The sequence below is a fragment of the Triturus cristatus genome, chromosome 2_2, assembly GCF_964204655.1.
Source record: "Triturus cristatus chromosome 2_2, aTriCri1.1, whole genome shotgun sequence".
Classification (NCBI taxonomy): Eukaryota; Metazoa; Chordata; class Amphibia; order Caudata; family Salamandridae; genus Triturus; species Triturus cristatus.
The window spans coordinates 63,588,476-63,603,079 of record NC_140582.1 but is presented as its reverse complement, the minus strand read 5'-3'; the positions used below and the strand labels follow the sequence as shown (position 1 = coordinate 63,603,079).

General features: G+C 42.1%; 1 protein-coding gene across 2 annotated transcripts in view; it reads left to right on the top strand.

The window, feature by feature from the left end:
* GC (GC vitamin D binding protein) overlaps window positions 1–14,604 on the top strand; it is a 293,245-nt gene that overhangs the window by 201,620 nt on the left and 77,021 nt on the right. For both annotated transcript variants that reach the window (XM_085641007.1, XM_085641008.1), the window contains exon 11: window positions 4,729–4,861. In XM_085641007.1, coding sequence (XP_085497133.1) covers window positions 4,729–4,861 — 133 coding nt within the window. The remainder of the gene's footprint in view (window positions 1–4,728; window positions 4,862–14,604) is intronic.

Genomic DNA, 14,604 nt, shown 5'->3' with positions numbered 1-14,604 from the left:
CCCCTATACTATCCAACACTTACCCTACTGATGCACCCCCTGGAGTTAGAATAGTAATTTTTACCCCTATACTATCCAACACTTACCCTACTGATGCACCCCCTGGAGTTAGAATAGTAATTTTTACCCCTATACTATCCAACACTTACCCTACTGTTGCACCCCCTGGAGTTAGAATAGTAATTTTTACCCCTACACTATCCAACACTTACCCTAATGTTGCACCCCCTGGAGTTAGAATAGTAATTTTTACCCCTATACTATCTAATACTTACCTTAAATGTAATTTAATATAATGCGTTGTAATGGTATGCGTTGTAAAGGTAGTATGCGTTGTAATGGCAATGCGTTGTAAAGGTATTTTTTAAAAATGCGTTGTAGTGTCATGCGTTGTAATGTCATGCGTTGTAATGGATTATGCGTTGTAAAAAATGCGTTGTAAGTGCATGCGTTGTAAAAGTGTGCGTTGTAACGTCATACATCCTCGGTATGCTGTTGCCTGCCATGAGTTTATTAGAGGGAGTGTATTGATGTATGGTCCCCATACATCGGGCCCTGAACGGAAAAGTTCCCCGGGACCTTATCCGGGCCGGGAGCCTTGCCTGGGCGTAAAGAATGGATGTCCCTTAATGTCTCTTCCATAGAAAATGGGGTAAATTTGTCATCATTCGTACTACCCAGACCAAATGGTACAATTTCTTGTTCTGTAGTCGATAAGGCCCTCTGGGAGTTTCGGCGTACATTTCTGAGAAATGTTCCACCCATTGCTGGGTTTTACAACATAGTCGATAAAACTTTGAGTTATTAGGACGCCATGGAAAAAGATCTGCCTGGAGGATTTTTGATCTTTGTTTTTAGAGGCTTCAATTTGGATGAGCCAGTTTGAATTGATCCATTCCTGCTTAAATGAGGCAATAGTTGTTTTATTTTTTGTGCAATGTTGCCTGATTAAATCGCAATCTCTCTGTTTGATCTCCCCAGTTAGAAGCTCTTTGGCCTTACAACACTCGCTCAAGTACCAGGATGGAGATTGGTTTACTCTTTTCTTGATGGCCTTTATGTCTTTAGTACATAGGGTATATAGAGCATTAAACAGGTCACAGTGCAGTTTACCCAGGGGAATCTCATTGAATGGAGAAGATTCAAATTGGTCTGGAAAACGATTTAATACAACATATATTTGCAATAGTATTCCTGAAGTAAGGCTCAATTTAGACCAATTGACAGCTTTTGTATCATTTAACAATGTTAAAATTGTTTCATATTGTGGAGCTATATTTGTATTGATCGCAAACAAGTTGTCTTTTGTTATCAACTTGAGAGGGTTCGGATTGATGTCTTTCTGAGCCGCGATTTCAAAATCTAGTGCAAGGTACCAGAGATCATTATCTAGAATGACGTAGTCAATTCTGCTCTGTCTCTTCTCTCTTGCAAAAGTTGGAGCAAGGAGCTTACCTGACCTAAATCTGCTGTTACAGGCGCACAGACCGAGGGTCATAGTGAGGGACAATAGCCATAGCGCAGTAGATGACCAGGTACTAAGTGGTTTTGCCTCCAGTTTCTGAATGCCCCTTGCTTCATCTTACCCCTCAGTAATGGCTATTAACCTTGCTAGAAGCTCGAACGTGGCGCTAATCTTGCCTGCAAGCGTGACAAGAGATTTGTCGAAACACTCTGACAGATGGTGGGCCAACAGTTTTAATGTGGGTGAGTCTTTGTTCCTGCATATAGAGCGATTATAGATGTTATAGACCTCTACCCTATACCCATTCTGCCCACTTATACACAAGCCTGAAATATTTTCACTATTGATTTTTAATCTTCTTGCATGCTTTTTGCCCAAACCAATAGCCCTCCTGACGGGTGACCCTCTTCAGATGGGACTGCCTCTACACTATAATTTGTATACCCTTCCCAAAGGTGATTTCCAGTGCCCATGTCTCTTGTAATACAACTACATCAAAATCGCTAAAGAAATTGCCCCACTAGAGGTCTGTGAGTTTCCCACATAATACAGCTACATTCCATAACAACGGTGCAAATGGTATGACACACCTCTCATCTAATCGGGTTGTCTGGCACAATCTTGCAGGTTAGTATCAATAGTGGTTAGATGCTTGGGCATGCCAGGCCTTGTATGAGGCTACTGGGACAGAACAAACTCATCTGATTGGCTCTGAATACGTATGTGTGTGAAAGTGTCATGAGTATCACCAATGTATAGACATTTACAAGTGAACATGGGAGGGTAATCAGACTTGCGGAACAAGCAGGAAGTGACACCCCATTCAGTCAATCAACTTAGTTCAGGCGGGGCATCTCAGTTCTCTTGGGTTCAGTTTCATTCCTTTGAGCGGGCACATTCACCTTACCCTGCACACTTGGATCTTGAATTTGCAGGGGGCACAGAGGGAAGGAGCAAGATGTACCACTAGATTGGAAGCCAGGTGTACTCCTAAATTGAATTTTGGAATCAGTAGGAGATAGGATCGAAAATCTACGGTCAATAAACCATTGACCAGCGAGAAGTCCCTCATCTTTAGCTAATTGTGTCCTAATTCTCTTTGTGATAAGATAATCATTGGGCAAAAACAATGTCCGAGTGCACAATTGAGTGAAGCTGTCTTTGGGATCGAATCCAATGAGTCATCTTTTTCACCAGAGATTCTGTTGACTCCTTTTGTTCCGGTTTAAGGCTCGGACCTTGGTCATGAAAATTAACGATTGATTGTTTTGCCCACACGTAGGTATAGGCTTTTGGTTAGTGTCAAAAGATGGACAGTCCCATTTCCTGGGAAGTGGTCGATAGGATGATTTAGGGGAACTGTTGGTTGCTACTGGTTGATTGAAAAACTCACGAGTATGCACAGGGGAGAATAAATCCTTTGGCCGGTCTCCTCTCCTCGAGCTGCAGCTTGCAATGTATTACATTTTGTCCCTTCCCCATCACTGGATTCCAATGGACGTACATAATTACAAAGTATATAGTTTTCATGCTTTTCATGTAGTCCTGAATTTTATATCTATTATTAAACGAACAGTGCACCATAAGTAGTGATCTGCCACAATTTGTAATTAACACTTATATTAAACACTTGACTATGCACCCTACATTCCCTGGGAAAATCCACATGTGTTTGGTAATGATGGACTCCTAACAGTCAGAACAATGTTTCCTTAATTCTTATTCTCGGATCTAGGTTTGTCCATTTAAAAAATGCACAAAAAAAAATATTGACCACATCTGTATATCTTCAGTCTGCAATGAGACGCATAGGCCGGAATATGTTGAAAAAAGCATACACTTTGCACACAAGACCAAAAAGGTACATGTTCCTGAAAAACCTAACTCTTTCTTTGAGTATAAGTCAGAGGGAGGGATGGGAACCACGTCTATTTTCCTTTCCTTCCATAAAGGCTACAGTTTCCACTGAAGTCCAGGGAAATTTACCTAGTCTTCCCCCCACATTTTTGGGTTTGCCATAATGACACCCTGCCTCTTCCAACAAGCAGTCAGTTCCAAAAATGCAATCTTTCCTCCAAGGACAGATCTATGTAAATACATTAAGTATTGTTTCTTTTTGTGGAGGGTGTTTGGGGACAGCCTTTTACAGGAGAACAGGCACAAGTACAATCTGTACTTCCTTTATCAGTATTGATGAGTGTGAAGGTAGTGTTGGTTGTTTCTTTCCTGATGTTACCTGTGTATTCCAAACTGTGTAGAGCAATGCCTAATTTGTAAAACAATTAAGTGCCGGGCCCCACATTTTGCTAAGAAGCCTGCTGGTGCCATTGACAAATGGGGTTGCCAAATACCAAGGCTGTCTAGTCTTTATTTTACCTCATGCCTCTTTCATCCACCAATATACTCTCCCTGTCCCTACATTGCACTCTCTTCCTTTCACCTCTACTTTCTCCATTTGCCAATGTTATCTATATTTCTGGCCCTCTTGTTTCCCCCTTTGCTGACTTCCTGTGTTTTGTCCTGAGCCAAAGTCTGATGATTAAAAATAAGTCCTATTCCCCCATAAAAATGCGGGTGAGCCGGACCTACAATCACCAGTTCAAATTAAACACTATAATGTGGGCTGGACTTGGTCCTTGCAGTTCCTTGTGTGGTCTTTGAACATGGTCTGTCTCAGTTTCTCCAGAAACATTGCCTAAAACAAAACTAGACCTTTCTGGTGGCACACAGAGCTTTGGGTGGAGAGGCTATAGAGGTCTCAAACAATAGGTCATTATTTGTATGCAGACAGTGGTAGCTATCCTTTAACACATTATTCTCTTTGAACCGTATGTATTTGTTAGACATATACAGAAAATGATGACCAGTAACAAGTTGCTTTATGAATGCCAAATGTATTGTCTTTGCCAATGTTTGTTTAGCCATTTAATGGGGTTGAGACTTGTTTTCCTTTAAAGCTGTGACATGGTGTCATGGTGTAAGCAGCTAACAGTGTCTCATTGGTAGTTTATCATCTACTCTTGTTGCTATTAGTTTGTCTTCTGCACCCAGGAGTGGGTATATGGTAACATACCACAGTATAACTTTCTCATTGGTACTTTATCATCTATCTATATTGTTGATATTAGTTTCTCTGCTGCACCAAGGAGTTGGCATATGGTAACATAACACAGTGTGACTTTCTCCATGGGCCTTCAAAGGTTTGTGTATTGTCACAAAATTAAAGCCACACTTCTGTGATAATTTGTTTCACTTTTATGCAGATTAAACAACATTTTGAGCAAGAAAGTGCCAAAACCAGCAGCAAATGTCCTTGAAGAGATGGTGGAGGAACGAGCAAACTTGGCATCAACTTGCTGCTCTGTAAATGCACCTCCAGTGTACTGCAATGAGAACGTAAGTGATACTACCATAGTGAGGTACACAAATGCAGCAGTAATGATTAATCCAGCTATCTTTCAGAACTTCCCTTTTACTTACTTTATATTCTGTGCTACATCTTACTGTAAACTTTGCATCCTTTACCGTGTTGTAAAAGGGTCCGGTAAATATGCTGGTGACACCGTATGCTACAGTTACTTCACAGGCCTTACATCCGCTGTCCTTACACCTCAAGTAAGGTTAGTGTATTTACTTCACGGTCTTTTACACTGACTGTAAGTTATATATATATATATATATATATATATATATATATATATATATATATATATATATATATATATATATATATATATATATATATATATATATATATATATATATATATATATATATATATATATATATATATATATATATATATATATATATATATATATATATATATATATTTTTTTTCACAATGGCCCGAAAGCTTAGGAATGCACTCACAGCATTTCAAACCTGTTGGTTTATTAACAAAAGCGGGATCTTGTAACAGAATTCACGGTCATTCTTCCCATAGACCTGACGCGTTTCGAGGCTGCCGCCTCTTCTTCCGAGGTCGCTTTAAGAAAGTCTCGCATGTGGTTCCAATTAGCATGCTTTTATTTTCCCTCAGTGGGCCTGCATGCTGGGACGTGTAGTCCGATAGGAATTAGTGTTCACCTTTGGTAGGCACAGCGTTTGCTTTCTGCATGAAAAAAGCACTTTTAATAAAGTTAATTCACCCGCAGTGGGCCCAGACGTTCTGTTCAGGATCTAATTACCATCTTTGCTGTGCCGCATATCGCATCTGGATTGAAATGCTGTGAGTGCATTCCTAAGCTTTCGGGCCATTGTGAAAAATAAACGACACGGCTGCCCTGCCGTGAGGAGTGGCACCATCCTACTACAAACAGGAGGCCGCGCCGGAACTGTATCCAGATGCGATATGCGGCACAGCAAAGATGGTAATTAGATCCTGAACAGAACGTCTGGGCCCACTGCGGGTGAATTAACTTTATTAAAAGTGCTTTTTTCATGCAGAAAGCAAACGCTGTGCCTACCAAAGGTGAACACTAATTCCTATCGGACTACACGTCCCAGCATGCAGGCCCACTGAGGGAAAATAAAAGCATGCTAATTGGAACCACATGCGAGACTTTCTTAAAGCGACCTCGGAAGAAGAGGCGGCAGCCTCGAAACGCGTCAGGTCTATGGGAAGAATGACCGTGAATTCTGTTACAAGATCCCGCTTTTGTTAATAAACCAACAGGTTTGAAATGCTGTGAGTGCATTCCTAAGCTTTCGGGCCATTGTGAAAAATAAACGACACGGCTGCCCTGCCGTGAGGAGTGGCACCATCCTACTACAAACAGGAGGCCGCGCCGGAACTGTATCCAGATGCGATATGCGGCACAGCAAAGATGGTAATTAGATCCTGAACAGAACGTCTGGGCCCACTGCGGGTGAATTAACTTTATTAAAAGTGCTTTTTTCATGCAGAAAGCAAACGCTGTGCCTACCAAAGGTGAACACTAATTCCTATCGGACTACACGTCCCAGCATGCAGGCCCACTGAGGGAAAATAAAAGCATGCTAATTGGAACCACATGCGAGACTTTCTTAAAGCGACCTCGGAAGAAGAGGCGGCAGCCTCGAAACGCGTCAGGTCTATGGGAAGAATGACCGTGAATTCTGTTACAAGATCCCGCTTTTGTTAATAAACCAACAGGTTTGAAATGCTGTGAGTGCATTCCTAAGCTTTCGGGCCATTGTGAAAAATAAACGACACGGCTGCCCTGCCGTGAGGAGTGGCACCATCCTACTACAAACAGGAGGCCGCGCCGGAACTGTATCCAGATGCGATATGCGGCACAGCAAAGATGGTAATTAGATCCTGAACAGAACGTCTGGGCCCACTGCGGGTGAATTAACTTTATTAAAAGTGCTTTTTTCATGCAGAAAGCAAACGCTGTGCCTACCAAAGGTGAACACTAATTCCTATCGGACTACACGTCCCAGCATGCAGGCCCACTGAGGGAAAATAAAAGCATGCTAATTGGAACCACATGCGAGACTTTCTTAAAGCGACCTCGGAAGAAGAGGCGGCAGCCTCGAAACGCGTCAGGTCTATGGGAAGAATGACCGTGAATTCTGTTACAAGATCCCGCTTTTGTTAATAAACCAACAGGTTTGAAATGCTGTGAGTGCATTCCTAAGCTTTCGGGCCATTGTGAAAAATAAACGACACGGCTGCCCTGCCGTGAGGAGTGGCACCATCCTACTACAAACAGGAGGCCGCGCCGGAACTGTATCCAGATGCGATATGCGGCACAGCAAAGATGGTAATTAGATCCTGAACAGAACGTCTGGGCCCACTGCGGGTGAATTAACTTTATTAAAAGTGCTTTTTTCATGCAGAAAGCAAACGCTGTGCCTACCAAAGGTGAACACTAATTCCTATCGGACTACACGTCCCAGCATGCAGGCCCACTGAGGGAAAATAAAAGCATGCTAATTGGAACCACATGCGAGACTTTCTTAAAGCGACCTCGGAAGAAGAGGCGGCAGCCTCGAAACGCGTCAGGTCTATGGGAAGAATGACCGTGAATTCTGTTACAAGATCCCGCTTTTGTTAATAAACCAACAGGTTTGAAATGCTGTGAGTGCATTCCTAAGCTTTCGGGCCATTGTGAAAAATAAACGACACGGCTGCCCTGCCGTGAGGAGTGGCACCATCCTACTACAAACAGGAGGCCGCGCCGGAACTGTATCCAGATGCGATATGCGGCACAGCAAAGATGGTAATTAGATCCTGAACAGAACGTCTGGGCCCACTGCGGGTGAATTAACTTTATTAAAAGTGCTTTTTTCATGCAGAAAGCAAACGCTGTGCCTACCAAAGGTGAACACTAATTCCTATCGGACTACACGTCCCAGCATGCAGGCCCACTGAGGGAAAATAAAAGCATGCTAATTGGAACCACATGCGAGACTTTCTTAAAGCGACCTCGGAAGAAGAGGCGGCAGCCTCGAAACACGTCAGGTCTATGGGAAGAATGACCGTGAATTCTGTTACAAGATCCCGCTTTTGTTAATAAACCAACAGGTTTGAAATGCTGTGAGTGCATTCCTAAGCTTTCGGGCCATTGTGAAAAATAAACGACACGGCTGCCCTGCCGTGAGGAGTGGCACCATCCTACTACAAACAGGAGGCCGCGCCGGAACTGTATCCAGATGCGATATGCGGCACAGCAAAGATGGTAATTAGATCCTGAACAGAACGTCTGGGCCCACTGCGGGTGAATTAACTTTATTAAAAGTGCTTTTTTCATGCAGAAAGCAAACGCTGTGCCTACCAAAGGTGAACACTAATTCCTATCGGACTACACGTCCCAGCATGCAGGCCCACTGAGGGAAAATAAAAGCATGCTAATTGGAACCACATGCGAGACTTTCTTAAAGCGACCTCGGAAGAAGAGGCGGCAGCCTCGAAACGCGTCAGGTCTATGGGAAGAATGACCGTGAATTCTGTTACAAGATCCCGCTTTTGTTAATAAACCAACAGGTTTGAAATGCTGTGAGTGCATTCCTAAGCTTTCGGGCCATTGTGAAAAATAAACGACACGGCTGCCCTGCCGTGAGGAGTGGCACCATCCTACTACAAACAGGAGGCCGCGCCGGAACTGTATCCAGATGCGATATGCGGCACAGCAAAGATGGTAATTAGATCCTGAACAGAACGTCTGGGCCCACTGCGGGTGAATTAACTTTATTAAAAGTGCTTTTTTCATGCAGAAAGCAAACGCTGTGCCTACCAAAGGTGAACACTAATTCCTATCGGACTACACGTCCCAGCATGCAGGCCCACTGAGGGAAAATAAAAGCATGCTAATTGGAACCACATGCGAGACTTTCTTAAAGCGACCTCGGAAGAAGAGGCGGCAGCCTCGAAACGCGTCAGGTCTATGGGAAGAATGACCGTGAATTCTGTTACAAGATCCCGCTTTTGTTAATAAACCAACAGGTTTGAAATGCTGTGAGTGCATTCCTAAGCTTTCGGGCCATTGTGAAAAATAAACGACACGGCTGCCCTGCCGTGAGGAGTGGCACCATCCTACTACAAACAGGAGGCCGCGCCGGAACTGTATCCAGATGCGATATGCGGCACAGCAAAGATGGTAATTAGATCCTGAACAGAACGTCTGGGCCCACTGCGGGTGAATTAACTTTATTAAAAGTGCTTTTTTCATGCAGAAAGCAAACGCTGTGCCTACCAAAGGTGAACACTGATTCCTATCGGACTACACGTCCCAGCATGCAGGCCCACTGAGGGAAAATAAAAGCATGCTAATTGGAACCACATGCGAGACTTTCTTAAAGCGACCTCGGAAGAAGAGGCGGCAGCCTCGAAACGCGTCAGGTCTATGGGAAGAATGACCGTGAATTCTGTTACAAGATCCCGCTTTTGTTAATAAACCAACAGGTTTGAAATGCTGTGAGTGCATTCCTAAGCTTTCGGGCCATTGTGAAAAATATATATATATATATATATATATATATATATTATCTACTGGCGGTCGCCAGTAGATAGTTATAGTTAGGACCGTGTTTCCATAGGAAATCCGCAACATTCTATTTTGAATAACTTTGGCACCGATTGACGAATCCTCGCGAAATTTTCAAAATAGGTGGGGCGCTCCGCTCCGCTCCTTCCCTGAAAGTCTCGGGGGGATTCGTCAAGCGGGGGCTGAGAAAAAGGGGGGGTCCCAAAACGCGTTTTCCCCATGCATTTTTCCATAGGACCTTTAGTCCAAGCTGCAGCCCGAACGGCTGAACAGAATTACTTGAAATTTGGCAGAGAGGTAGTCCTCAGGTCAGGGATGTGCCTTTTGCAGGTCTGGTGTAAATCTGTTCAGTATTTCCTGAGAAAATAGCATTTAAATCAATATATATATCTATAGGCGCGCTCCGAGCGCGTACCGTAAGCTTACCGTACGCGCACGGCAGCGCGATTCTGATTGGTTGTTAGATCTTAGAAAACATTCGAATCGGTCGAAACCAGGAAGTGTCGGCCGCCATTTTGTCTCTCGCAGTCTGAGGGGGTGAAAAACAAAGGTGGATAACGTGAAAAGGGGGCAGGCTGGACAGTTTTTTACGAAAAATCGCGGAGTGCGCGTAGCGTACGCGCACGGTAGAAACGGAAAAATTCCGCGAACTACGTAACGTGGGCGCATGGTGCGCGAAGCGCACCGTGCGCGCACGGTACGCGCACGGTGAAAAAACTTAAAAAAAAAAAAATAGAAAGAAATACATAAATTAGCATTTAAAAAAACGTACAAATTCACTGCAAAAACCATAGGTTTCACACATGTTATAGTCAGCTGGGCATTTCACTCGTGAAAAACCATTGAAATTTCCACGTTATAGTTAGTGCAGGCAACTATAACTCACGCGACCGCAATCCTCTGTTGATGCTAATACTGTATTTAGACACTTATTTACCCATGTCTTCTTCCATTAATTTTTAGCTATACATATATTACAAATATTTTTTTTTCAGAAAAACACATATGTCATCAGTGATGTAATATCTGACGTCATCAGCAGAGGATTGCGGTCGCGTGAGTTATAGTTGACTGCACTAACTATAACGTGGAAATTTCAATGGTTTTTCACGAGTGAAATGCCCAGCTAACTATAACATGTGTGAAACCTATGGTTTTTTCAAGTGAAAAAAAAAATATATATATATATATATATATATATATATATATTTGTTAGTCGTCAAGATGCGATAAAACACACTCTCAGGCTCCAAAGTAAGTACCCAGTGGGATGTTTATTTCCACGCTACGCGTTTCGGCTAAACAGCCTTGTTCACACGATGGAAATTCATGTCAAAGTCACCATTTATATAAACAAATCGTGTTCCTCGAGGTAGTAAACATAAAAGATGGTTGTGTACAAGTGAACGCTTACTAAAATAATGCAAATGTCGCGGCCATATTGGCATGGTTACATAGACTGGGATTTCCCAACTGTAATTGCATTGTACTCTGCATGGTGTGTTTACCAATATGGATGAATACATGAGTTGAACAAAATATCCACATGTTGTACAATGTTAATATCACGACAGAATTAGTATCATTCTCTACTGCATAGTATTTCCAATCGGCATGTATTGTGCGTGATGCATATCAATAAAGTTAAATACAAAAATGCGCCGAAAAAAGTGTTCATGTTTCAATGACAAGTAAGCATGCTTGATGTTTGTTTGTAAAATAAAAATGAAAATTCACAAATGTTGAGCCTCTCGGAGCACGAGAAAAAATGATAAATGGTTGGAAAATGTGCATTCCGTGACGTTGTGGATGAATCTGAATACTGATGTGGTTGTGAGGTGGTTTTCATTTTATCCATGATTTACAAAACATGGGCACTTGTCCGTAATTCTCAACCACTCTTAACCACCCTTCTTACACGGTGCCATAACCTCAACCAGATCACGAGTCTCCACCATGAAGCACTAAGCAGACACATGCATGTTGGGAATAACGAAAGATTTGACTGAGAACCACTCTATTTTTCTATTCCCAACCACATCAGTATTCAGATTCATCCACAACGTCACGGAATGCACATTTTCCAACCATTTATCATTTTTTCTCGTGCTCCGAGAGGCTCAACATTTGTGAATTTTCATTTTTATTTTACAAACAAACATCAGGCATGCTTACTTGTCATTGAAACATGAACACTTTTTTCGGCGCATTTTTGTATTTAACTTTATTGATATGCATCACGCACAATACATGCCGATTGGAAATACTATGCAGTAGAGAATGATACTAATTCTGTCGTGATATTAACATTGTACAACATGTGGATATTTTGTTCAACTCATGTATTCATCCATATTGGTAAACACACCATGCAGAGTACAATGCAATTACAGTTGGGAAATCCCAGTCTATGTAACCATGCCAATATGGCCGCGACATTTGCATTATTTTAGTAAGCGTTCACTTGTACACAACCATCTTTTATGTTTACTACCTCGAGGAACACGATTTGTTTATATAAATGGTGACTTTGACATGAATTTCCATCGTGTGAACAAGGCTGTTTAGCCGAAACGCGTAGCGTGGAAATAAACATCCCACTGGGTACTTACTTTGGAGCCTGAGAGTGTGTTTTATCGCATCTTGACGACTAACAAATATTGGAATACCGGGTGCTCTTCCGGAGTACACACCACCCTCCACGGGTCCGTGGTCTCACAAGGAGCGTTCTTCTGGTTGATATATATATATATATATATATATATATATATATATTACCTACTGGCGGTCGCAGTAGGTAGTTATAGTTAGGACCACGTTTCCATAGGAAATCCGCAACATTCTATTTTGAATAACTTTGGCGCCGGTCGACGAATCCTCGCGAATTTTTCAAAATAGGTGGGGCGCTACGCTCCGCTCCTTCCCTGAAAGTCTCGGGGGGATTCGTCAAGCGGGGGCTGAGATAAAAGGGGGGTCCCAAAACGCGTTTTTCCCATGCATTTTTCCATAGGACCTTTAGACAGGGCTACAGCCCGAACGGCTGAACAGAATTACTAGAAATTTGGCAGAGAGGTAGTCCTCAGGTCAAGGAAGTGCCTTTTGTAGGTTTGGTGTAAATATGTTCAGTAGATTCTGAGAAAATAGCCTTTAAATCAATATATATATCTGAGCCAGCTTACGGTGCGCTTACGGTACGCTTACCGTACGCGTACGGTGGCGTGCGCGAGCGCGATTCTGATTGGCTCTTAGATCTTAGTAAACATTCGAATCGGTCGAAACCAGGAAGCGGCGGCCGCCATTTCGTGTGTTTCACTCAGAAAAAAAAGAGTGATAACAAGAAAAGGGGGCAAGGAGGAGAGTTACAGACCCCCTAACATTTGTAAGGGGGTCAAAGAAGGACAGAAAAGTACAAAGAAAACATTTATTGATTTTAAAAAAAATCGCGGGGTACGCGTACGGTAAGCGTACGGTAAAAAAAAAAAAAAAAAAGAAATGAAATGCAGATTTAAGTGTTTAGATATTAGGGGGCTCTAAAAAGAGCCGTTGTGTTTATGAAGTGATTTTTTAGTGGTACCTACAAGTAAGTACCGATGCAGAGTCTAAGGTTCAAGAGGAAGACTCTGTTCCCTTCATCATTGAAGTGCACACCATCTCCTCTATAAATGTCTTGCATGTCGTAACGCAAGTTGTTGTGGTAAATGGAACCCATACCATAGTCACGGAGGAAAGCAGAAACAGATTTGTTGACGTGCTTTCTTGCTTTGTCAATCTGCGGACAGAAATGATTGGACCAGTTCCATTTTTGCCTTTGGCATATGTTAGAAAACACAAAGGCAGTTTTAGGGAAAAGTGAAAACAGTTGTGCAAAGGTGTCCTTCATAAGCATTTCCAGACCTACCCCAGTCAAAGTGCCTAGGTCATTGCCACCACAGTGCACTATTATGAGGTCAGGGTGTTGGTTTTGCATGAAGGATTTCACCAATGGCATCGATTGGTGCCACTTTAACCCTCTCTGACCAATCCATTTAATGTCTACATTTGGCAAAGCAAGGTCTCTCACCATACCTGTTTTCTCTGCAAACTTTTCACTCCAGAAGACATAGCTGTGTCCTACAATCCACACTGTGAACATCTTCAAGGGAGATCTGGATGCACTCAGGAGGTGTATTTCAGTAGAATGGTAAAAAGAAATGAAAGACAGTTTGGAAATGGAGGCATACATATTTTTTTTTAAAAAAAAGAACTGATTGGCTGTTTCATACCATTCTACACTAAAAACTAGGCTGTATGTGTAAATTTATAGAAGCATGTTTTGTATTGGTACAGAAAAATGTGTTACCAAAGAACAGTACTATGGATTTGCTGTTAGGTTTGAAAAGTCAAGCACTCTTGCTCTGTGGAATTGAAACATTGTTTGGTGAACTTCTGACCTAACTCCACACAGCAGTGTTCCATGAGCTGTTGCTATGGTAGCAGGCAGAAGTCAAGTTGGGGGAAGGGTACTAGGCAGAAGTCAAGTTGGGGGAAGGGTTCTTTTGGAAAAGGGTTGGTTTTCAACCAATAGAAATGTGTGATTACATTTGAAAAAAAGGGAGAAGCACTGAGATTTGAAATTAACATGTATATGTGTGGAAAAAGAGAGGGAAAGTTTGCCATTATCTGGTTCTGCTGAGAGGAGAGAGGTGTAAAGAACAGAGATCCTGGCTCTGATAATCTGCTGTTTGAGTGCCACATTTCTTTCACAACTAACTAATTTTAAAGGTGAGTTTAGAGTTTGAGAGGGGATGTATATGGTAAATTAAGAAATGAATAATAGAAATGCAATTCTTTTTGTTGAAGTTGTGTTTATTATTTTCTGTTTTGGGAGAAATTTAAATGTGAGGAACATGTAAAATAATATGGACTATGTTTTCACGATAAATTAAGGTGTACTGGTATAAAAAAAGAATAGTTTAAGGGTTTGAGGTTGGACTCAGTAATGCAAATACATACAGCATCACTAAGGCTGGTTGCCCTTGCTGGAGTGTAGGCAGTCACCCAGGTTACAAATGGTGCTGGTCTGAAAAAGCAGTTTGGACATGTGCTTTTTTAAGAATCTGAAAAGTGGATTCATAATGTGTCAGTCTGTAAAAGTTATTATCACTTGCCAAAAAAAAGAGTAGTAAG